This window comes from Brachyhypopomus gauderio, chromosome 7 (genome assembly GCF_052324685.1).
Source record: "Brachyhypopomus gauderio isolate BG-103 chromosome 7, BGAUD_0.2, whole genome shotgun sequence".
Classification (NCBI taxonomy): Eukaryota; Metazoa; Chordata; class Actinopteri; order Gymnotiformes; family Hypopomidae; genus Brachyhypopomus; species Brachyhypopomus gauderio.
Window position 1 is genome coordinate 11731213 of NC_135217.1, and position 24206 is coordinate 11755418.

Consider the following 24206-nt stretch of genomic DNA (forward strand, 5'->3'; position numbering starts at 1 on the left):
CTAGGGTGCACACACCAGTGTATTTTAGTGCCGGTCCTAAGCCTGGATAAATAGGGAGGGTTGCGTCAGGAAGGGCATCCCGTGTAAAAACTGCGCCAAATCAAATGATGCGGATCAAAAACAGAAATTCCATACCGGGTCGGTCGAGGCAGGGCATTAGCGGAAATTGGACTACTGTTGGGACGAGGAGGAGAGGGGGGAAGAGGGTTCTGAAGCTGAAGGAGAGGAGGCAGAGCAGGAAAGTGGAGGTTAGAGTTGGTACGTTGAATGTGGGCTCTATGACAGGTAAAGGGAGAGAGCTAGCTGATGCGATGGACAGAAGGAAGATAGATATACTCTGTGTACAGGAGACCAAGTGGAAGGGGAGCAAGGCCAGGAGCATTGGTGGTGGCTTCAAACTCTTCTATCATGGTGTAGACAGGAAGATAAATGGAGTAGGGGTAATCCTGAAGGATGAATTTAGTAAGAGTGTAGTGGAGGTAAAGCGAGTAAGTGATAGGGTGATCTGTGTAAAGTTGGAGATTGATGGGGTGATGATGAATGTCATCAGTACTTATGCTCCTCAGGTAGGTTGTGATGTGGAGGAGAAAGAAGAATTCTGGAGAGAGTTAGATGAAGTTGTTTTGCAGGTTCCTAATGAAGAGAGTGGTTATTGGAGCAGATTTAAATGGACATGTTGGTGGAGGGAACAGTGATTGGCCAAGCTGTATTGCGTTCTATTTTGGTGCTATTTTGTGATAATTTAATAATTGGTCATAACAGTTATAATAAAAGTTTTATTTATAAAGCATTGTTATGCAGCATTTTTACTCATCACAAGTGCTTAACAATGTCAATAATGAAACAAAATGTTGTAAAATTAGGTTTAAGCTATTAATTAATAATGTAAAAAATATATATGGGGAGCCGTTTGGGAGCCGACAAGAGCCGGCTCTCCACAGTAAGAAGAACCATTAGAGCCGCATCTCAAAATAGAGCCGAAAATCCCATCACTAGCGGGGACGCTAGCGAATGATCCAGGAGGAGCGAGTAACTAGTCGCTACTATTGTGAATGTAGCAAAACGGTGACAGAAGCTACAGCAGCGATTAAATTAAAAATAATTTAATGGCTAGCTTTAAACACGCTCTTCCCTGTTGACTTCTCTCACGGTAATGTCGCGCTGAAAAATATTGACCTGTCTTGTCAATGGAGCCAGATCCGTAAACGCGAGCCGCTTTCGCCATTCCAGATGGCTCAGTCAAAACCATTACATCTTAATGAACCAATAAATAACATCAGCGGCGAAAATGAGTGTAAAAAATACCAGGGTTCATCATTTAGAACTACAAAAAAATCTTGTTTCTTATTTTACTATCTACCTATTTTTCATAAGAGTTTGTTTTACCGCAAAATATGAAAACTTCAAAACGGCGAATTTCGCCGCAAGGTGACAGATTTTCATGCCTGCATCCAGTTCACTAAAATTTTAAAAAGCTCGCGCTGGTGAAGTGTGCTAAATATTAACTGCCATGCTTAATGTAGTTATTATACAGTGTACATTTGCAATATCTACAGACCATTTACCAATTAATTCTAACCTTTGTATAAACTTTTATGGTAAAACTTAGTTTACATGCTACTGTGAAACAGAACCACCGCGTTCCGCCATGTTTGAAAACGCTGGGAAGCTGGTGGGGTGGGCGTGGCTTGGTCCCAGAGGCGGTCTCAGAGCTCAGTGTCAGTCCGGAATCAGTGACCAATGGAGATTGCAGAGGAACGCCTTCATTTAAGACCCTCCCACACGTGAAATGTGTTCCAAAAGTCAGAAGCAAAAAACGAAGCAGAAGCAAAGAGAGATTCCAGAAGCAAAAGACCTTACTGGGAAAATCCAAAAAAACAAAAACAATGGAACCAAAAACTTGTCAAAATGCAAACGAAAATAAGTTTCAAATAACCAATTATATAAAAAATATATACTTTTGATATATTTTTTTCTGTTTTGCATTCATAACATATACTTTCTGCTCTTGGATTTACTTTTGCTTTTGTGGAACTATTGAAACAAAAATCACTCCATACGGCCCTTCCATTAGGCGACATAGGCAAATGCTAGGGGCGCCGGCTGTCCAGGGGGGCGCTCGCGTGCATGCGGTTTTTTTTTTTTTTTTTTTAACAAATGAACAATTAATAAATGTGAAAACAAGCAAAGTCCACATAATCATAATTTCATTGTTTAATAATATTAGTCAAATTAATAATTCTTATAATAACAACAACACACGACACCTATCACCCGCACCTCGTTACTTAGGGTGACCATATTTTTGTTTGGGAATACCAGGACACTGTGTGTAAGTTGTCGAGGGGGGGGGGGGGGGGAGGGGCGAACGTAAGTTGTCGAGCGGGGGGGGGGGGGGGGGGGGGGCGTAAGTTGTTGAGCGGCGGGTGGGGGGGGGGTGGCGAACGTAAGTTGTTGGTTCTCCGCCAGTTGAGTATGATGAGGCTCAACTGATGAGGCTCAGGGATTCCGTGTCATACAGCGCCGTGCTCAGGGTCCTAGTGCCTGTAGAATTAATGGCCCGATTAACGTAATTTAAAAACCAGGACATTTCCACAGTTTTAAAAAATATCCCGGGACGCCCGGGACAGGACGTGAAATACGGACATGTCCCGGGAAATACGGACGTTTGGTCACCTTATCGTTACTGTTTCTCCGTACACCACAGAGTGAGTGACATCTCCCTGTAAAGACGTCAAAAAGGCAGAAGTCCTCTGGTGCCCAGGGTAGAAAAATTAGAAACGTGGAGGAGGAAAGGCGGCAAAAAACAGGTAATATAATGGTAATATGTGGTGAATTAACACTATGCCATTGGCGAAGCGTCAGGGACTTCAACGCCTTCTCTGAAGGTTAATTGATCTTAAAAAGGATGCTTTATCTATTATATGTAATATATGTTAATAACGCTTCACCAATAATTTGTATTTTTCCTATAAATCGGCTTTCAAATCCACTTTTCGTACTTGTGCTTGAAAAAAACCTCAGCGGTGAAATAAAAAATCAACCAATCAGAATATTTCACACCGTTGTTTCTAGGTAAAAGAGAGAAAGGCCCTTTTACTTGGAGAGCTTTTATTATAGATTGGCAGTTTTATCAACCAATCATATTATCGAATTAGAATCGTGGGGGCGTGCTCCAATGGTCTCTCATTTTTATTTGAAACAAATCCAAAATGTTGCCAATCTGTAGCTGTTGTGTTTTTCTGTGAAACCAGCTCGCTTGACTCACAACTAACACTCAATCGTCATTGTGGCTTTTTCCCCTCTGTATGATCTTAGTGAAAACCGCCACTGTCATCATACTGCCCAATCCTAGTAGGTGCTATGATTAGCTTAGCTTAAAATAAATATATACTACTCCTCTGTTCATTGCGGATGCACTTTTGAAATAATAATGTTGCAGTAGGCAAATTGCCCTGAATTGCACTGGTGGTAGTTGTTGTTTTTAATTTATTTTTTAAATTTATTATTAATATTTAAAAGTTGTTCTCTGCACTACGTTATGTAAAATAGTTTAAAAATATTTTTTGTGCAACACCTTTATATTTATTGCTTGTTATATGGTAATATTTAAGTCATTTGCTTTTTATTTGTTTCTTTAATAGTGACACAATCAACCCGATGATTGATGATACAGGGGGCACCAACCAAAATCTCGCCTAGGGCACCACATTGGTCAGGGCCGGCTCTGGTGCTACCAGTCCCAGGTTTCCCATAAAACGAATTGCAAAGGTAATCGTTGATAAGAGTGTATTATACTAGAGATGTGTGACTCATAGTGGCTAGCATAAGACTTACTGAATGTCAGGCATTAGAGCTCTGGATATTGTAGTAAGTGGAATAGGCACTGCTAGCATATAGCATATTCACCCATCCCTTTACTCACAAGAACAGGTTACATCAGGGATGTCAAAGTCAAATACACCGAGGGCCAAAAAAACTAATTTGCTACAAGCCGAGGGCCGGACTGGTTCAATGTTTATTAAAACATATTAAAATGATTGCACATAGCCTATTGAACCAAGACCTAACACAGTGTATATTATTTAATGCTTAAATGAATAAAGCAATATTTTCTTATGGATCTGTCAGTAATTTCAAGTGAAAATATTTTTCAACAAGCAAACATGAATAAAGTAATAAAGGTTTGAAAAGTGCTGGAATTTAAGCTAAAGTACTTGAAAATGCTTGAAATTGTAACTACTTCGTTTCACAACAAATAGCTATCTGACTGAACAGAGAACGTGAAGACGTTAATATTGGGAGTTTTGAAAATAAACAACCATTAAATAATGTGAATAAAAAGCGAATTATTTCAAATCATTTTGAGTATATGTATAAATATTTAACTTAAGTTTAACGTGCTGGGAAATATTGAAATGGATCTTGAAAGTGACGTACAAGTGCATTAATTCCACCTTATGAAGGTGTATGAACCCTGCAAACATGACTCTATTCATTGCGCTGAGGCGCGGCGCGCGCAAAGTACAAAATTCGAGAGATGCACGACCTCGCGAATCGACAGCGCGCGAGACGCTCGCGCACAAGCTGAGCCACTGCGATTACGTTATTTTCGCCGCGCTGACCCTCGCCGCTTGTGCGCGCTGCAGTGACTTCGCAGGCTACCGTTGCATTGTGGGGAATGTAGTGTTTATGCGTTGCAAGTGCAAGGACATGTACGCAATAGCTTACATTCAAAAGTCTCATCTGTCTGTCACCTGCAGGACCACAGGGATGGAGCGAGCTGCATGAGCTGTGTGACAGTTACAGTTTCCCATTAACATTGTGACCAGGAGAACAAAGCCAGATTGTTCACTCACCCCATTCAGATTCACCGGCTACAAGAAGGCCTTCACCAGCACCTTCAAAAATATTGGACACACTGGTAAGAAAGACTGTAGACTACGACACTTAAAAAAAATCTATTATTATTGAAGATATGAGATGAGTTTGTTCTTCTCAAGTTCAAGTGCTTGACGTGCCTTTCAATGATTGTGATGTGGTTTTACCTCACCCCTTAGAGGTGAGACAGCAACAAGTACTTCTGATTCCTGGATGTCAAGCTGTCTTGTCTCAACTTCGCTATAGAATCTTAGCTGCATAATGTATCTGAACGGTACCTGTGCCCTCTCTGTACAGGGCATGAATGTCGGGTTTTGAAAGGTTACAGGCATGGGTTGTTACATCTTGTTCCGGATCTCTTCTATCCTGGCAGTTCCGATAGATCTGCCTCAAACGGCCACACTGAGTGGGGGAGATCTGCACTTCCACTGGAGAAACAATGACAGGCCAGGGTCTGAACACATGGTGAATGGAGAGCAGTACCCCGTGGAGGTCTGAGTTCATGTTGAAATAGTGTTGTCATGACAAAAGTAGTGTAAATTATGATAATGACTATATAATGAATAATGCATATAATAATAATCCAGAATGGAAGAGGAATGTGGATGCCTCAAGCCAGTTAAAGTATCATCTTTTACAGTATGTAATAACCACAGAATTAGAAAGAGTACAACAAATGTAGCCCAAGGAATACAAAAACAGAGCAGAGTTCATCTGAGGGTTATACTGTATCTAGTCTCTACACCTTGTGCTGTTAACTACTTATGTAGCTAAATTCAAGATCTCACAGGTCCTAGCTAGCCAATTATGTTATAAATTAAACTTTGTTTTGTACAAATTTGTTTAAGCAGTCGTGTTTGGTTGCACACTCAAACATTCTTTATTATTTATTATGTGTTGTCAAAGGGAAGGGGTGATTAAAATGACTTTTCTCATTAGAATTCTACTATTTTCAAGGAGACCTGCTTTTCTTTTCTAAGCATGTAAATTGGTTCTAGCAAACCCAAAATTTGGAAATGAGAATAAAGGGTTGGCTTTAACATCCCATTATGCTGACTTTGTCATGACAAACCACAATAATCATAAATGCTTTGTCAGAAATGACAGTGACAGCTCTATTGTTTACCAGCTCTCTCTTTCCCTCTCTGTGTCTGTTAGATGCACATAGTCCATATGAAGGCAGAATACCTTTCTCTAGATAAGGCCCTGTGTGACCAGTGGTCTTGCCGTGCTGGCTTTCTTATTTAGGGTTTGTTCAACCTGTCATTCTTATTCTGAGCTCATAAACAAGTTTAAGATTCAGTACACCGACCCTAAACAGTTAAATCAGAACCTATTAAGATTAGCATACACTACATAAAAAGGTCTCCAGAGGTAACCGTCATAGAACAGATAAATAATTGTGTATGTAAGTCTATACTGTAATGTTTAAGGATGGCGACAGCTTTTCACCCTGGGTTATGAAACAGTGCTCCAGAATCATGGTGCCACTGGTATGCAGTGAAAAATGTCATGTTAGAGAATAATTGCAGTGGGGTTCTAATGACCAACACATCACGTGGTGTGTGTTTCCACTGTTTTGTTCCAAACACAAATCTAAAGTGGATTCTAAAACACGGTTTCCCAGGTTACATTATTAGGGTTCATTATTAGAGTTCATTATTAGGGTTCATTATTAGAGTTCATTATTAGCCCAGGAATAAAAATAAATGGTGTGAATCATGGAACAAGTACTCCATGGAAAAAGCTAGCTCAGGTTTCATCTCAGAAATATCTCAGAATTATGTAGGATAACAACCTTGTGTACGGCAGAGGTGTCAATTCCAGGTTCAGAAAGTGAAAGTCCTCACCAGGATTTTGCTCAGGCTTCCTGGATTGTGTTGATTCCACTAGTTTTAACTGGATTGCACTAATTAGAAATTCTAGCAAGCTTGAGCAAAATCTTGGTGAGGACTTTTACTTTCTGAACCTGAAATTGACACCTCTGGTGTACTGTTCCACTGTACAAGTGTAATTTTTAACCTGTGAGATGTGCTATAATGGTCTGATGGCAGGTGTCAGGAAGAATAAACAAAAAGTATAATGCATTAACAGAGGCTCTGGTAAATGTGCAAAATACTGGTAAGCTCAATTTATATTTCATTGTTTAATTCGGAATTATATGTCTCCCAAACCGAAGTAAGAGTTGAATGTGTGCTGTATTTTCTCCTCGTCTATACATGCATATTGTTAAGAACTGTTTTCTATCTCACGTGTGTGTACACACAGATGGGTATCACCAATGTTAACGTAATTAAAATACAATTTTAAATACAATGTTCATGACTTGAAAATACTAACTGTAGTCATGGTAATAGACAGTTCTGTGCTTTATAAGTGCTGCCATTTTATATTCCATACTGTCTCTGTGGTAATGTACACACAGAGTGCTCCTTGCTGAACATGGCTTGCACCTGATAAAATGTGACTTGTCTACAACGCTGGATGTCACTCAATTTTATTACCCTAATATAGATTGAGACAAATGTGGCTGACATCTCCCTGATCAATCTCATTCTCTCTGAGAGCGACTTGGTCAACTATTACCATTATGAAGGCTCTCTGACCACCCCTGACTGCTCTGAAGCAGTTATCTGGACTGTATTCAAGCACCCCATTCCTCTCAGTGAAGAGCAGGTGAGACCATGTAGGCCAAATGTTATTCAGTGCTCTTTTAAAAACATCCCATACTATCCCCTGACAGACTTTAGGGCAGCTAGTCATCTATGCAGTCATCTCTGTTACTGTTGCTTTGTATAGCTTGCAGCCTTCTCCAGCCTGAACTTCAGAGACGGTGGGCAGATTCAGGCCGGTTCAGCCTCATAAAGGGCGCCTGTGTACCCCGTGTACCACAAGCATGATTATTTGTTCTTGACTTTCTGATTAGTGAAGAGTTATTCTCTGCAAAAATGTTAATAATCAGAGTGTGTTGTTTTCTCAGGCGATGCACAGGTTCGAGGCCCGATGTAAATGATAATTGAATATTCATATGCTACAATAAACTAGGGACATGTCTGTATTTGTTGTTTTATTTTTTTCTTTCATATTGTAGTGGAAGAAGTTTAGTGTGAGAAATGTATCTATATACAACCATGAGAGATATACTTAAGATATAGAAATCACAGAAAATACTGATAATAACTGCAGAAAATAACTTTGTAATATGCTGTCTGTTACATTTGGGCACCTCTTGATAAAAACTGTACAATATTTCTCCTCGGACAGCTATGTGGATTAAAACAGGGACAATTTTGCAACATATCTGAAAAAAAGCTATCAGTGCTCACAAGGTCCCTGGCCAAGGTGCTGAAATACCAAAGGCTTCACAACCTTACTTCGCTAAAACATCCGACGTTCTGCCACGGTGTTAATATCGACATTCACTCTGTTCCTTCTTTTTCCGCGGATTAGCCTTAATAAACGCCAGATGTTTGGGCAGTTAAATGTGTACACGATTGGGTTTCCAATTGAGTTTAAAACTAGAAAAGCATACGCCACATTTTTGTAGACAATTACACTTGTTTTGAGTTTCTCTGGACACGAACGGTGAGATGCATCCCAGAGGACTCCGGCCAAAAAAGGAGTGTATGACGCTATCGCTAAAACCCAAATAGTTAATGCAGTCCTGGTCACACGAGTTTCGGTCTGTGCGTATGAAATGGCATGTATTGTCGTGGCTGAATTAAGTTCACGCAGCTTCAGAATCATGGCTGTGTATGTTATTAGGAGAACAGAAAATATAATTGCAGTATTGGGAACTACGACAAACAAAAGGTAGTTCATACACAGGGGTCCATATAATGTTGAAGTCTCTCCACTGTTTGCGCAGTTCCAGCCAAAAAGAGGCAAGCTACCCAAAGCCAAGGCCAGTGTCCAACTGACGCCCAAGATCTTCAAAATCCTTTTCTTAAGTTGAATTCGCCTCTTTCGTATATCACAGACAGTGAGGTATCTCTCTATACCGATTGTCAACATGTCGTACGTGCCCGATAAAATACCTATCGTGAGAAGCGCGTAGACTGGAAGCGGGACGTCGGTGGTGACGACGGAGTTAGTCGGGTGCAGTGTTGTCTGGATGCTGACGAAAACAGACGTGGAGCTTGTAATCAAATCGGACACTGCAAGACTGCAAAGAAGTACGGCGAATGGCCGCCGATACTGTCGCGCGTAAACCAGAATAATTATCACAAACGCGTTGAGGATGAGCGAGATAAAACTTGCAGTAATCAGAAGCTCCTCTAGGACGACAATCATGTTGAGATCCCAAGTGCTTCCATTTGTTACATTTACTTCCACAGTACAGTCCATTACAGTACCGACGACTGAAACAACGGATCTACCTATGGACGATGCGTGCGAGTGTTAAACCAAACTGAAAATGTGTTTGTGTCATTTCTTTAAATGCCAATGGGTCACATGCTTTCACCAAATATTTAACTACGATAAGAATGGGGAACATGCCTGCGTTGTCTGCCTGCACCAGCACTATCACTAAAACGGTTATATGCTACTGTACATAAGGGTCTCTGCACAGTACGCTTAGACGTTTTTTGTTTTGTTCTGTTTTTATTTTGGTGGGGTGTGTGGGGTTAAATACTAAAGAGCTAAGAGACTAACTATGGTTAGTCGTCAGTGATTTCGTCCCATAACAGCTGTAATGTCCATAGTTGGACAGTAGATGTCAGCAACGCTCGCCACTAAAATTTATTCTCAACAGCGCCTTTTATAAGTGCATTCTTTAAGCGCCTTTTATCCTCAAAAGCGCCTTTATAGACTCCCTGTACACCCGATATAACCCAGGTATACAGGGAGTCTACAGGCTACTATCATTTACTTTTTGATGCCAAGAGTTTGTGGACTGAGAATTTCTGTGGTGTAATGGTACCTCGAGGATTAGGAGTCGGACCTGAAGACATCTCATTTCAACTGAACTGAACTGCTGACGAGGCATCGCTGATCTAAAAAATGCGAGAGTGACCAAACGGTGGCGTAACAGAATCGTGAAGCCTTATTCATTCAAACGAGTGTAGAACTACGAGGGGAATTTCTCACATTAAAAGCTGTCGTCACAACCCTTACGACATTTTATTGCTTTTCGTCATACGCTCCCAGGACACGATGACTGTAATGCTGATTTAAACGTAGCGGTTTTGAGAATTTTAAGAACGACTATAGGCCTACCCTCAAGGAACAAAAATAAAGAAAATTTAAATACCCTTGTTTTTGTTTAAATTAAAACGTGGTCAAATAACAAAATTAAGGGAACGTTTTAAGCAAAATTATTTGTAAATTGTAATAGTAAAAAGAAAATAAGCTATCTACTGATGAATATATTTATGTTGTCTTTGAAAAATAATCAAAGTCGTTTGTGAATAATATTATCTTACAAAAAATACAATATGCTGACCAAATGTGTTTTCTGCCTTTAGACTGCTATGAATGACCAGGTGTAAATATCGCATTTAACAAAAAAAATGTAATATTAAGGGAGAAAAAGCGAAAGTAAACAATATACCATTTTAATATTTTGTCATAACATAGGCAATTTTAATAATATTTCCAACTGCATGTTAAAGAGAAAGACAATGTAAACTCCATAAGAGTTAGATACAGCCGAGAAGTCCCTGTGTAGGACTCCTTATGCTCAATCCATTACACTTTTTATTTTAGATTATTATCTTACAATAACATTTTTACATATTTTAAACAAATAAAAAGTGGTCATTCTGAGAACTTCAATTACAGCTTTGAAGATTACTTAATACAAAATTGTCAACAATTTCACCCACAAGTATTCCCAGAAACTGGATATCCCCTCTAGAAGATTTTACATAATACAAATGCAAATGTTGACAGTGTTACGGGTTGTAATTTTATAAACACTTATAGTAGCTCTAAGTAGCTGATCAACTCACCCGTACATCTCTTTAGAATACAAATAATTTATTATTAATATTGTTACACTCTCGTTGTTGAACTAAAGAGAGACAAGAAAATAAGAAGACGAGGAGAAGGAGAAAATGCCTTCTTGAAAGAGGTCTAATTGCAAGAGAATGGTATAGCTACTTTATACTTTCTAAATGACCATCTGTCCAAAGTAGGTCGTCGTCAGCCTGCTTTCCTCGTTCTGTCTGTCTTAATCGCAAAGTAAACAGAATGCAATCACAGCTGTGACTGTGCGTGGTAGGGCATTGAACAGGTCGAGGTGATGCTATCAGCGCTTGTAGCTGAGGTATGCCCAAGAGGGAGGCGCCACTGATATCACACTAACGGGTGCTGAATAAGTGAGAGACCCCTCAACGAAGACGGTCACATTCAAAAAGATCCCAGTGAGTCAGGTGTCGCTGCGAAGTCGGATAAGCTCAAGAATGCTGTGTCTCGTTTCGTCATTTTTATTGGCGTTGATTTTGAAAGCATGCACTGGTGTAGGTGAGTGTTTTATCATTGTTATGTAGCCCCTTTATTCAGGCTGTGGTAATATTTGGTTTATTTAACAAAGTTTGTTTGACGAACGCCCCCTAAATATTAAGATGCACATTCTTAAACTACTCAATGCCACTGAACTGTTGAGTATGTTGTATCCTACCAACATCAAAGCAAAGTCAAAATATGTCATATTTTGACTTTGCTTTTTGACTGCGCTTTGATGTTGGTGATTCACTAGTTCAGTGCATGCGTGGTCTGGTTTACTCAGAGCATAGATTAACTTGATAATTTAAAGGCATTCAGCAAAGCTGATATCGCCATTGATTTATTTATCAGTAATGCACAGTATGGTATGAGAGTAATAATATATACAGTAATGATAAACTATCAGAGTAATAACAGTCAAACCTTTCACATCCACGTGCGATTTTATAGCCGCTCAATAATTATTTCCAAACGCGTAAAGCTCGAGACACCGGCGACCGTCTGTCTAGCAAATGTCCGTCCGCTCACCCACATTCACAGTAACTTGGAATCGATGCGCGACTCCTCGGCTAAGTACCACTATATTACACGTTTCGTAGCCATTTGAAAAATGCAAAAAATATAACACTGCATTGCGCAGCCCCATTGACAAAAAGCTCCTGAAAACAACCATTGAAACGTTATTCACCACATCCACTGCACCTGCGCGCTCCTTCACACCCCCTCCTCGCGATCCAATAGGAGAGCGTGACGGTCGCAGGTCGCGTGAAGAAGCGTGTGTGTCTACCTTTAATACAAGCCAGTGCCGCTCACTTGCCACAGATCAACACAGAGGTTGTGCTCAATAGCCATTCGGACAGTTCAAGAGCGAATCCACATTCCGTTTTCACAGTCCGCTGACTACATCCTTTCAGTGTAACGAACAATTCTGCTGCGTCAGGTCTATCTAAATTCAATAGGGCAGTTGCGCGAGATAAGTGGCTTGGAAACATGTCGTGGTTTTTAGATACAAATAATTTCTGGTCCTTGAATTAAGCTAGTCAGATTTCACAATGTGTTGCACTAATTTGGTTGTGGCTTGCAGTAATCGGTCTAATAAAAATTGTGAATGGATGATACGCAGTGGTGACAATCGACAGTATCGCAGACTGCACATTTGTAATGATATTCACCATCAATGATAACTGTTCTAGTGTGACCTGTGTTTGTAATATAACTCAAGCCCGTATCATATTGGCACTTAATATACTCGTATCGCGGGTGCCTAATGTCAAAATATGCAAAAATATGTAATTCAACTGATAAAATTCTCTTTTGTCCTGCAGGCAAAATATATGACAGAACAACAAACTTCACTTGCTGATGTGCTTTTGCTCGCGACTTAGTTCTTAGATTCAAAGTAAAATAGTCCAATGGAGAATGTAGCCTACATATTCCTATAATGAGCCCTTAGATCCCTTTTAAATCAAGAAAACAAAATGACGAATTTGGATAATTGAAAGTAGCATTAAAACAGTTGGCGACCAAGAGAACCGTATCCTTGCCATAAAGTCGATTGTAGTAGAATAAATACCATGCTAGATTAATCTTCAGTTTTCGGCCTGAATGAAGTATCGTGTTAGTTCTTAAAATAGAGATGCTAATCATCATTGTTTTGCTTGACAATGGGAGTCACGTTGTCTTTGATAGTGTCAGCACGTCTGGCACAGTAAAGAGGGCATTTGTAGCTGTTGCATAACAGGACAGGAAGATACTTGGCGGGAAATAATACCGCATTAGTTGAGCAACAGACGCTACACTAATTGTTTCTTCACGATGTGTACAGAGATATTGAGTCATAGAGCAGGATGTAAACATGTCGTATCGAAAAAAATTAAATCCAGTGAGACAAGAATGAATGTGGTTACACTGGCACTGGATTTAGAAATACTATTATGGAGCCAAAATAACAGAATAATAACCTCCATACTAAATACCGATATGATTCATCTCACTCTGTCAGGTGATTGGTGCTACCAGACCCAGGTGACCTGTAATTCACACTGCAAGGGTATGTACATTGTTTCCTTGTGTGTGTGTGTGTGTGTGTGTGTGTGTGTGTGTGTGTGTGTGTGTGTGTGTGTGTTAGACGTTTTAGGAAAGGGGGAAAAAACAGATAAGGTTTTTATTTCAAAACAAGGGCATCCTTTTGTGCTAGAAGAAACTCTTTGCATTCACTAACTTCACTAACTGTGCATCCTGGGTACAGGACCAGACGCCTGGCACGAAGTGCACAAGGACTGTAAGAGCAACAGACAGTCGCCCATCAACATTGTGACCAAGAGCACCAGGCCAGACCCCCTCCTCACACCCCTCATCTTCTCGGGCTACCAGAATGCCTTCAGTGCCACACTCAAAAACAATGGCCACTCTGGTAAGATTGCAGCAGAGATGCAATGGTCCTCAGAAATAAATGCTATCAGACAACACTGGTTCTTTCATGCACTGGCCAAGTGTGTCAAAAATTTTTGCAACTGTGTCATCACAAAATGCTTATGATGCCACCCATTGCATTTTAGCTTACACTACGATGTGAAAGGCTCCAAACTGAATAGGTGTTAAGTCCTACTGTTTTAACCTAGTGCACACAGGTGTTAAGTCCTACTGTTTTAACCTAGTGCACACAGGTGTTAAGTCCTACTGTAGTGCATGTGTGAGTTACCAGCAGACTACATGAAACATGGAATCAGATCATGTGCAAAAGTAAATGAACCACAGCTACATTGATGAAGTCAATTAGGCAAAAGACTAAAGAGAAACGCATGTGAGTGCTCAAGTAATCAATTAAGCAGACCTATCAAATGATACGGGAAAAGGTTTGAGCCACACCAATTAAAAGGAAGAGAAAACCAATCAAACCACAGTTGTGCCAAGGCGTAAAGCACACAGATGAAGAAGGTGGTGACAGCCCATCAGTCTGGGGGAAGATACAAGACCAGCTCCATTCCAGCTCCATCCATCTACTGTAAGATAATTTACAATTGGAGGGCACTCAGCATCACTGTAACTCTCCCCAGAAGTAGACGGCCATCAAAATGCACACCAAGAAGCACCAGAAAAATAATAACCCACACAACACCTTCAGAAAGCTGAAGACCTCTCTGGGAGCATGTGGGATAATTGTACATGTGTCTACAATCAGGTGAAAAATCGATAGACATGGCTTTCATGGAAGAGTTGCTTTAAGGAAGCCTCTGCTCTCAAGAAAGAAAATTGTTGCCCATTTCAATCAATCAATCAATTAAAGTTTATTTGTATAGCGCTTTTCACAACACATGTTGTCACAAAGCGCTTTACAGGATTTAAAAGGTTAACAATACTATGGATCCAGAACCCTAATGAGCAAGCCAAAGGCGACAGTGGCGAGGAAAAACTCCCTATGATGGTGGGGAATAGGAAGAAACCTCGGGAGAACCAAGACTCAAAAGGGAACCCATCCTCCATTGGGCGGCCCGTTAACACACAAATTACACAAAACACACACAAATACACAAGTCACACACAAATCACACAATCAGACTAAGTAAAGGTAAAAATGAAAGTTCTGGGTTATGATATTGTCACTGTAAATGTCTGTTGATGAACGCCAGGCTTTCATTCCGTGTCAGAGCAGCGATGCTGGTATTGTAGGCTCTGACTGCAATGTTACTCTCCAGGTGAACCTCGGAGAAAAAATACGAGATGTAGTAAATATGTAACAGATTAATCAAAGGCCAAACTAAACAGATGAGTCTTTAATCGAGTTTTAAACATTGAGACTGTGTCTGAGTCCCGAATAGAGGCAGGAAGATTATTCCACAATTGTGGAGCTTTAAAAGAAAAGGCTCTTCCACCTGCTGTGATCTTTTTGATCCTAGGAACAGTTAATAACCCTGCGTCCTGCGAGCGAAGTGAACGCGCTGGGTTATATTGTTCAATAAGTTCACTAAGATAGTCTGGAGCTAAGCCAGGCAGCGTTTTATATGTTAATAAAAGTATTTTATAGTCAATTGGCAGCCAGTGTAATGACGATAGTACAGGACTAATGTGATCAAACTTTTTAGTTTTTGTTAAAACTTGTGCTGCTGCGTTCTGAACCAGCTGGAGTTTGTTTATCGATTTACCAGAACATCCAGCTAGGAGACTGTTGCAATAATCTAAACGAGAGGATATGAATGCATGCATTAGTTTTTCTGCATCACTAATATTTAATATGTTTCTAATTTTTGCAATGTTGCGTAAGTGAAAGAATGCTACCCTAGTTATATTATTAATATGTGTATTGAACGAGAGATCTGGGTCAAGTTCTTTACCTCTGCGCTGGGGGTTATAGTGAAAGAATGTAGATTCAATGCTACATTATGTATCTTATCTCTCGCAACCTTAGACCCAACTATTATTAATTCTGTTCATGTTCAAGTCCTGGTCATGGTTCTCAGGGTGTAGGTATGTCCAAAGTCCATCTGTCACACAAACATCTGATCAGTGCAGTGGAGGTGGGGTGAAGGAGGGGGTCACAGCAGGGGGGCATCAGAGGTATTGGGAGGCACCATACTGAGACTCAGTAACAGCAGGATTAGGATTACCTCAGCAGAAAGACAGAAGAGATTATTAGGCATGACTAAGTGCAGAAGTGTAAATTAAAGGACTATAGTGTGCAAGGATGGACTTTAGCAGATCTCGCTATGGCAGCTAAAAGGGCGGAGCCAGAGGGCAGCGTGACCTTGAGGGCTCCCTGGGGCATCAGCACTCCACCACTCTCACTCAACAAACTCAAAGAAGTGAAGTGATAGTTTACCATAACTCTTAATGCCAATGAACCCCCAAACATTAATAAAAAGAAACCTTAATACAATGATTAGCTATTCAAATGGGTTTTCAGCCTAGCTTTAAATATTGAGACTGTGTCTGATTCTCGAACGTTGACAGGGAGGTTATTCAATATAGTATATTCAATATAGAAATTCTGTTAGAATTAAGTGACAGAAGGTTTCTCAACATCCAGTTTCTGATGTCCTTCACACGTTCCTGATGTCGTTCACACTGGTTTGGCCAGATTACATATTCTGTGCATATACTGTTGTGATAACTCTGTTTATTATTTGTGCTTATGTCACTATATGTTGATTGTGGGTATGACCCAGATCTATATGGGAGGCTACTGGTTTAAATTATTATCAGTTAATTAAATGTTAGACTGAGGAGTCTGAATGACTTCACAGCCCTAGGCTTGACTAAATGGGGATTTAGTCCAAGGTTGTGAAATGACTAGTGGATTTTAGACGAGGAGTTGATGCAGCTTTGTTTTGAACCTTTTCTTGTGAGTCTTGTGAGTGTACATATTTTCTTGGGTGCCTAACAATAGGTTTTATAACTCACTGGCATAGTGAGTTTGGGGTCAAGTTTGGGGTGGTGTGCATTCACCACTCTTACCACTCTCACCACTCTTACTCTCTGGCTACCCAGAGAATGCTTGTGGATCTGAAAATGTTATCCAATGCAATGACCTTTTCTTTAGTGCAGTGGCCGATGGCCAACTGTTCTTCCTCAATAGTCTCAGTCTTCGTTTTATTAGAACTGCTCTGATGGAACATGGTCATTAATGGTAATGAGCTATCAAGTCATTTGGAGATCAAGTCTAACTCTTCTATTTATGCTTGTCTCATTGTACAGCTCTCAGCATTCTCCTCCTTAAAATTCACTGATGGCAAACCCATGGTGAAAACCTTCAGGCCGGTTCAGCCGCGTAGAGGGCGCCCCGTGTACCGCTCCTGTTCCAGCAGTGTGGCGGCTGTTGGCAGCTTCACTCTCCTCCTGGTGTCTGTTAGTGCAGCTCTGGGTCTGTCCCACCAGACCAACAGTCAGAATGACTTCACAGCCCTAGGCATGAATAAATGGGGATTTAGTCCAAGGTTGTGAAATGACTAGTGGATTTCAGATGATGAGTTGATGCAGCGTTGTTTTGAACCTTTTCTTGTGAGTGTACATATTTTCTTGGGTGCATAACAATAAGTTGTATAACTCACTGGCATAGTGAGTTTGGGGCCGAGTTTGGGGTGCTGTGCATTCACCACACTTACCTGAAAATGTTACTGATTCGTGTAAATTACAGGGATCTGCTGCAAATGCTGGTGTGAATAGCAATGCATGCTCCACCCACAGGCATGCCCTGTTTCAACTCCACCCTTTTTTTCCTCCCACAGTAAAAGTGACTGTACCTGAGGGGCCAACGATTAGTGGGGGGAATCTCCATGGCAAGTATAGAGCCACGCAGTTCCACTTCCACTGGGGAGAAGATGCTGGCCCGGGCTCTGAGCACACACTTGATGGGGAGCAGTACCCCATGGAGGTACCACCCTTCTGCTCAAAATCTAACTCAAAGCTGAAGCAATCTGAGATGTTTGCAGTGATACTGGGTTGTACTGCTAAGATAATAAAAATGGTGACATTCTCTCTTTCATTTTTCACCCCTTGCTCTCAAACTCCAGTTGCATATTGTGCATAAGAGGGATAATTTCTCCTCTTTGGAAGATGCGCTGAAGGACCCAAGTGGGGTAGCAGTGTTGGGGTTCTTCTATGAGGTAGCTCTCTCCCGGGTTCATTATGAAGGATGTGGGAATTTAATCTTAACTGTACATTTACATTGCTGTAAATGAGAATGATCAAGAGGTGATTTCCACTCGGTTATGCATGGAAGAGCAAAAAGAGCTTGGTGGAGCTTTTCTCCACTTTATGCAAATGAGCCAGGCAGCCCCGTGTGGTGTTTCCTCGTGTCACTTCACATCTAGTGAGATCATTTCAGTGAAATTCACCACAATGAGCAATTTTGCACTTTTACAAACTTTGTGCCGAGTTCAACTTTGGTGAATTCTGTCTAATAGGTTATAATGAATAATAATTCAATAGATTACAATTAATATTTCAATATATTTTTGGATGATGAATGAGTGCATAGACTATTCTGAAGTAAAGCCAGTATTTCTCCTCTCTAATGTTTCTAATTAGAGAGCACAGCCAATTGCTGACTGTTACTGACACAAGATACGTACGTATTAGAGCTATAAAAAACACATTAGAACTGCAAAGTAATGAGAAATTGTAATTTATTAGTCTGTTCATTTTTAATGCCAACTAAATAATTACTGGCTATTTCACAGAGAACTAGTACATTGTGTTAAGTTGTATTGGGATAGTTGGTGAGAGTGTTACAAAATAGAACCACCTAGAATATTTTTCACCATCATACACTGCATATAAACCTGTACTGCTCTGTTTAATGAATTAGTTCAGCTGCTTTTAACTTAATTAACTTTTTTTCAATTTCTCATTGCAGGAATCAAAGAGTCCTAACCGAAAGTATGATACATTCATACAAGGTCTGAAGGATGTGGAAAATTTTAGTAAGTAATATTTTCTAGTATCTTCATCACTGTTTATAATCTATCATTTATATTGTTGTATACAAACACACATCTTTAATAATAAATCTTTATTTTTGTCTAGATTCAAACACAACTATCAGTCAAATCTCCTTGAGCAGTCTCCTACTGTCTGAGGAGAACATGACCCAGTACTACCGTTACGAGGGTTCTCTGACCACCCCCACCTGCACCGAGGCAGTGGTATGGACCGTGTTCGAGCACCCTATACCCCTTAGCAGAGAGCAGGTGAGACTGGCTACCCAGTGAATGCTTGTGGATCTGAAAATGTTATCCAATGCAATGGCCTTTTCTTTAGTGCGGCGGCTGATTGCCAACAGTTTTTCCACAATTATCTCAGTCTTCATTTTATTAACATTGCTCTGATAAGAACATGGTCATTAATGGTAATGAGCTATCAAATCATTTGGAGATCAAGTCTAACTCTTCTATTTATGCTTGTCTCCTTCTACAGCTCTCAGCGTTCTCCTCCTTAAAATTCACTGATGGCAAACCCATGGTGAAAACCTTCAGGCCAGTTCAGCCGCGTAGAGGGCGCCCCGTGTACCGCTCCTGTTCCAGCAGTGAGGTGGCTGTTGGCAGCTTCACTCTCCTCCTGGTGTCTGTTAGTGCAGCTCTGGGTCTGTCCCACCAGCCCAACTAGAGCAGGCCGCAGCCCACTACAAGCCCCGCCCACCTTCACTGCGCATGAACATGATAAGCTCTGCCCACCACCACCATGCATGAACACAAGGAGCCCCACTCAGCTACACCGTGCATGAACTTGAGTTCTGATCCAAACAAAAAGCCAACAAGCAGAGGCCAAATGGAGGAAATATGTGAGGAAACAAATGAGACAAATATGAGAAACAAGTTTCTTCACTAACTCCTACACACATAACAGCAAAACCACCTGTTTTTTGTCATGTTTTGCTCCACTCTCTTGGAGATGAGTCTTTGTTTTCATTTTAGGAAATGGCTTATGAGACGGCAGTATTTCAAGTGACCTGACTGGGAAAAGGAATTGGGTTCTAAGCTATCAATAGCAACAGGACTAAACCCCCATGAAGAGCAGGGGAGGTTATAAATACATGGCCTTTATCTGTCTGAAGTACAACAAAGTGAGGGGCCACACACACACACACACACACACACACACACACACACACACACACACACACACAATGATCAGGCATGTGGTCAGTCTTCTATTGTCACTCTAAATAGGACAGAGACATGTTTTTCCCACTGTTGTAGTGTTTGATGCATTTACACAACAAGTGGTCCCTGAGCACACACCTCACTGGGATTTCCTTCTCTGCACACACCTCCCTGGGATGTTTTATTGTCATCGCTCAGATATCACAGACAATGATGCAAAGAAGAAAGGTCAAACATGAGGTCATGCTCCTGCTGAGAAAAGAACATTTTATAATCATTTACTCACACACACACACGCACACACGCACACATGCACACACACACACACACACACACACACACACCTTTTTGTGAAGCCTCAAGACTTTAAAAATGCACATTATCACTGATACAATACAAGTGGATGTATTACTTATTGAAATGCACTGTTAGCTGACCTTTAATGGTGACTGTGTGAAAAAACTGTAATATAATCCACATTGCCAGCAAGACCAAAGCAGACCTCCTTCCATTCTCTCATGGTGGGTCTTGACAGTCCAGTCTTAGGACACACCACATGGCCCACAGGTCTGACCCAGATCCCAGAACACTCATTCCAAGTTTTTAGTCATCTTAATGGAAAAAGGAAAACCGTCAAATGGCACTTATTGGCCAGATTCAGGTGTGCTATGAGTTAAGACAGGGAAGAGAACGAAGACCATCTGGAGTGTCCTGAGATCTGGATTGAGGATCACTTGATTACATGATTCAGCTCCACATTAGACCTGGCTAGCAAAACCTTGTAATAATGTTATAGTTGTGATGACAGAAACACATAACCTGACCATCATGTTTTGCATATATGAGTGTCTTTCCATAGCTCATTGACAAACTCTATGAGACCTCTATAGGTCTCTTAAGAACTCTAAAGAGTATGATCTCTAAGCTACTGTTTAGGTCTCTGTAGGTCTTTATCGGTCTCAGAAGTACTTAATGTGATTTTACTGTGTATCTATGACCTATATTATAATCTGCTGCAGGTGTTTGTGGAAATAGTACAAATCAGACCAAATCAGCAATCAAGAATGTAAGGCACACATGTTACTGTCTATTTTTGTAACCCTATATTGTGTCATTTGTGCACATTGAATGTATTTATGCCTGTGTATGTTTAAATATATGACACTATTATGTCTTGTTATTTGTACTGATGTTTGACCATTTTAAATGAAATTTTATGCATTGTACTACATATTGGATTTAATGAAAATAAATGAAAACCAAAAGATTTCTCAAAGAATTATTTGCTCAGATATTTTTGTGTTTCTTTTATCAACAGAATGTTGATAAATGTATGCGCTTTACGCACGTGATGCAAGAAGAGATATAGAGAGTGCTCTCAATACATTATTAAACTATTTAATTGCCTTTGCTAAAAGGATTATTTTATCCTTTTAGAAGAGTGTGACCAGTTAACTAGGATCCAGTGTGTGTGTGTGTATATATATATTTTTCTTTTTTTCAGATATTCTCATATATGCCCCAATGTTTCTCATATTTCTGCACAAATCTAAGTCTGTTGCTCAGTGACATAGATCACACGCCAATCCCTTTCTAATTGACTCGTATGGAGCGCTGCAGGCCCTCAACAACAGGGAGCATTGAACTCCTAACACATAACACTTTAGAGGCCAGATACATGTTCAGATTGTTCAATCTATCTCCTTAATACCCCCACAAATGCTTTTGCTGAAAATAAGCCTTTGCTATAATGCTGAGAAAATGAGTATATTTTGCATGAATCTTAGATCATAGATATTCACATTATAATTATCTTGTCATTTGCAATCCAATTTCCCAAAATGTAAGATGGCTTCATATGCGTTATTGTCCATTTTAGGGTACTGTTGCTAGGCAGTAATGACTGTGCTGTGCTCTCATGCACACCAAGGCTCTTCCTTTTGTGAGTCCCTATCGGAGGTCTAAAACATCTAGAACTTTCTTCCATTCTGAAAAGGAGGAAAGACCAACCATCCCCCTGGAGACTATTCAGTTTTCTTCCTTCTTCAAGTAGAAGTCGTGCTGGTATCAAAGGCCTTTTTGTAGTTAGAAGACAGCAGAGGCATCGGGGAAAAAGGCAGATGGTGAAACAGAGATGTCTCCTTGCCCTTTACTCTGTCTCTGTTCCTGTCTCTCTCTCTCTCAGCTGCAGTCGGTCTGTCAGTGTGGGTCCTGCTCGGTGGTATCGGTAAGCAGGGGTGCGTGTGGGAGGGTCAGTGCTTGAACCACATTAAGGTGTGCATCTTTGACCACCATTCTGATCCCAGAGACATGTGTCACATTCCCTGTGTCATATTCCACACTGTCATGCCGACATGGCCTGATGAACAAAGATTCTGAGCCCTTCTTTCCTAAGCCAATCAGATAACAGAATTTTTGTGGGGATGGACGCACAACAAATGTCTGGTCTAACTGGAGATTCGAAAATACCAAATTTGTTTTTTCATCTGTGTGTTTATTCAAAACAAGTTGCCCATGGAAGCATTCATTCTGACCTAACTCATGGCTACTTTCCTTTAAAAAATCACCACCATATAATAGAAATGGCAAAACTGGTGTCAGATCAGCTGCAAAAGTGTAATAGATATGTAATATGTATGTATGTATGTATACATATGCATATGTATACATACATAATAACATATGTACATATGTATTTTTAGAAAAAAAGCAAAAGAGACAGTGCAGTACTATTATTTTTTTCAGCTAGGCATTACAGTCTATTGTACTGACACTGGTGGGAAATGAGAGAGAACTGGAACAGTGATACGGAGAGCAGCAGGAAAGGAATTACAAGAAGGCAGAGTGTGTGCAGAAGTCAGGGCACTGACCTATGACCTCTGCTCTCAACTGAGATTTCAAAAACAATATTCAAAAAGATTCCTATGCTGTGGCCATGCTGTGAATTCTGTGGCCTCAACATACCAACACACACACACACACACACACACACACACACACACACGCACGCATATTCACGCACATGCACACACACACACACACACACACACACACACACAGCTATTAGCAGCACCATGTGGATTGACAGCTGCAGTGTTCCTATGGCTGCAAGGTCATCCAGCATGATTATGGCACAGTGTTCAAAATCAGTGACGTTAACTCACTTGTACTAAACACGTGAAATCAAGCACGCAGTATAAATTCTGCACACAATACAAAGGAAGGTGGTCCAGATGCATGAATGTTTTCCCTGCATGTGGATTACAGGTGCATTCAGCATATATGCAGTGAAGCCCTGGTCTTCAACACAAGAATGCAAACAATGAATGATAATTTGATACTTAAGAGGTAGTGAGAGAGATAACATAACTGACTACTGCCAGTAAATGACTTACGTTTGCTATGTGACAACACAGAATAGCAGTTTATTTTAAATTCTTTCTTCATAAATGTGACATTCTGCCTGTCACTACTCTTATAGAACAGAGGAGAACTTGACGGTCTTAAAGTGGGCTGGAGTTGATCCAACTCAATTAAAGCAACAAAAATAACAACTTTAATCCCAGAGGAAAATGCTGATATAGGTAAAGTGATCTGGATTAAGGTAGCCTGTGTGGTGAACTGTGCCAGCTTTGTGACCTCACCTATAGGGTAACAGACAAGCTTTAGGTTGAAGAACCTCACCTCAGATCATTTTAGATCAGAAAGGAGCTGCTTTGCTGAGACACAGATGGAGCTGATATTGAGAAAGAAAATGATCCAGTCCACATTCTTGGCTTGTAAGGAAAGAAGACTTCAGTTCTGGTTTCTACAGCTCTGCAAACATCATGAGATTTGAGCTGAGATCACACAAAGCAAAGTGAAATAAGAAGGTGGAGCAAGGACCTTGTGTGTGTGTGTGTGTGTGTGTGTGTGTGTGTGTGTGTGTGTGTGTGTGTGTTTGTAAACCATACAACGTGGGAACTTCGACCTGAATACACACCAATAAAGTGGGGACGTGTGTCATCGTGGGGACCTAAAATCGAGTCCCCACGAAGTTAACCATTGTAGCATGTATATTTCGATGAGATACACCCCCACCAAAAATATCTCAGAAGTCCCCAGCATGACCACAATCACGTCAAAAGTGTGCGAGTGTGTGGGAGGCACCTGCTCAGAGTGTGTACACGCCACCTGTGGCCAAAGACTGTAAAACAGAATCGGGTAGCACACTTTATCACGTGGTACAGCAACGATGCACTCTGATTGGTTGAAACTGGAAACAATGAAAGTATGAGA

General features: G+C 40.6%; 2 protein-coding genes across 2 annotated transcripts; one reads left to right on the plus strand and one right to left on the minus strand.

Annotated features, from left to right (window-relative positions):
* Positions 1–7968: 7968 nt before the first annotated feature.
* On the minus strand, positions 7969–9268 carry LOC143518874 (lysophosphatidic acid receptor 3-like). The gene has a single exon (XM_077011727.1). The coding sequence runs from the start codon at positions 9226–9228 to the stop codon at positions 8260–8262; it is 969 nt and encodes a 322-aa protein (XP_076867842.1). The 5' UTR covers positions 9229–9268; the 3' UTR covers positions 7969–8259.
* A 1854-nt stretch (positions 9269–11122) lies between these two features.
* On the plus strand, positions 11123–19610 carry ca4a (carbonic anhydrase IV a). Its single transcript, XM_077011728.1, has 8 exons — positions 11123–11349; positions 13334–13381; positions 13580–13744; positions 17553–17698; positions 17838–17930; positions 18683–18749; positions 18853–19016; positions 19243–19610. The coding sequence occupies exons 1-8, from the start codon at positions 11289–11291 to the stop codon at positions 19429–19431; spliced, it is 933 nt and encodes a 310-aa protein (XP_076867843.1). The 5' UTR covers positions 11123–11288; the 3' UTR covers positions 19432–19610.
* Positions 19611–24206: the final 4596 nt, after the last annotated feature.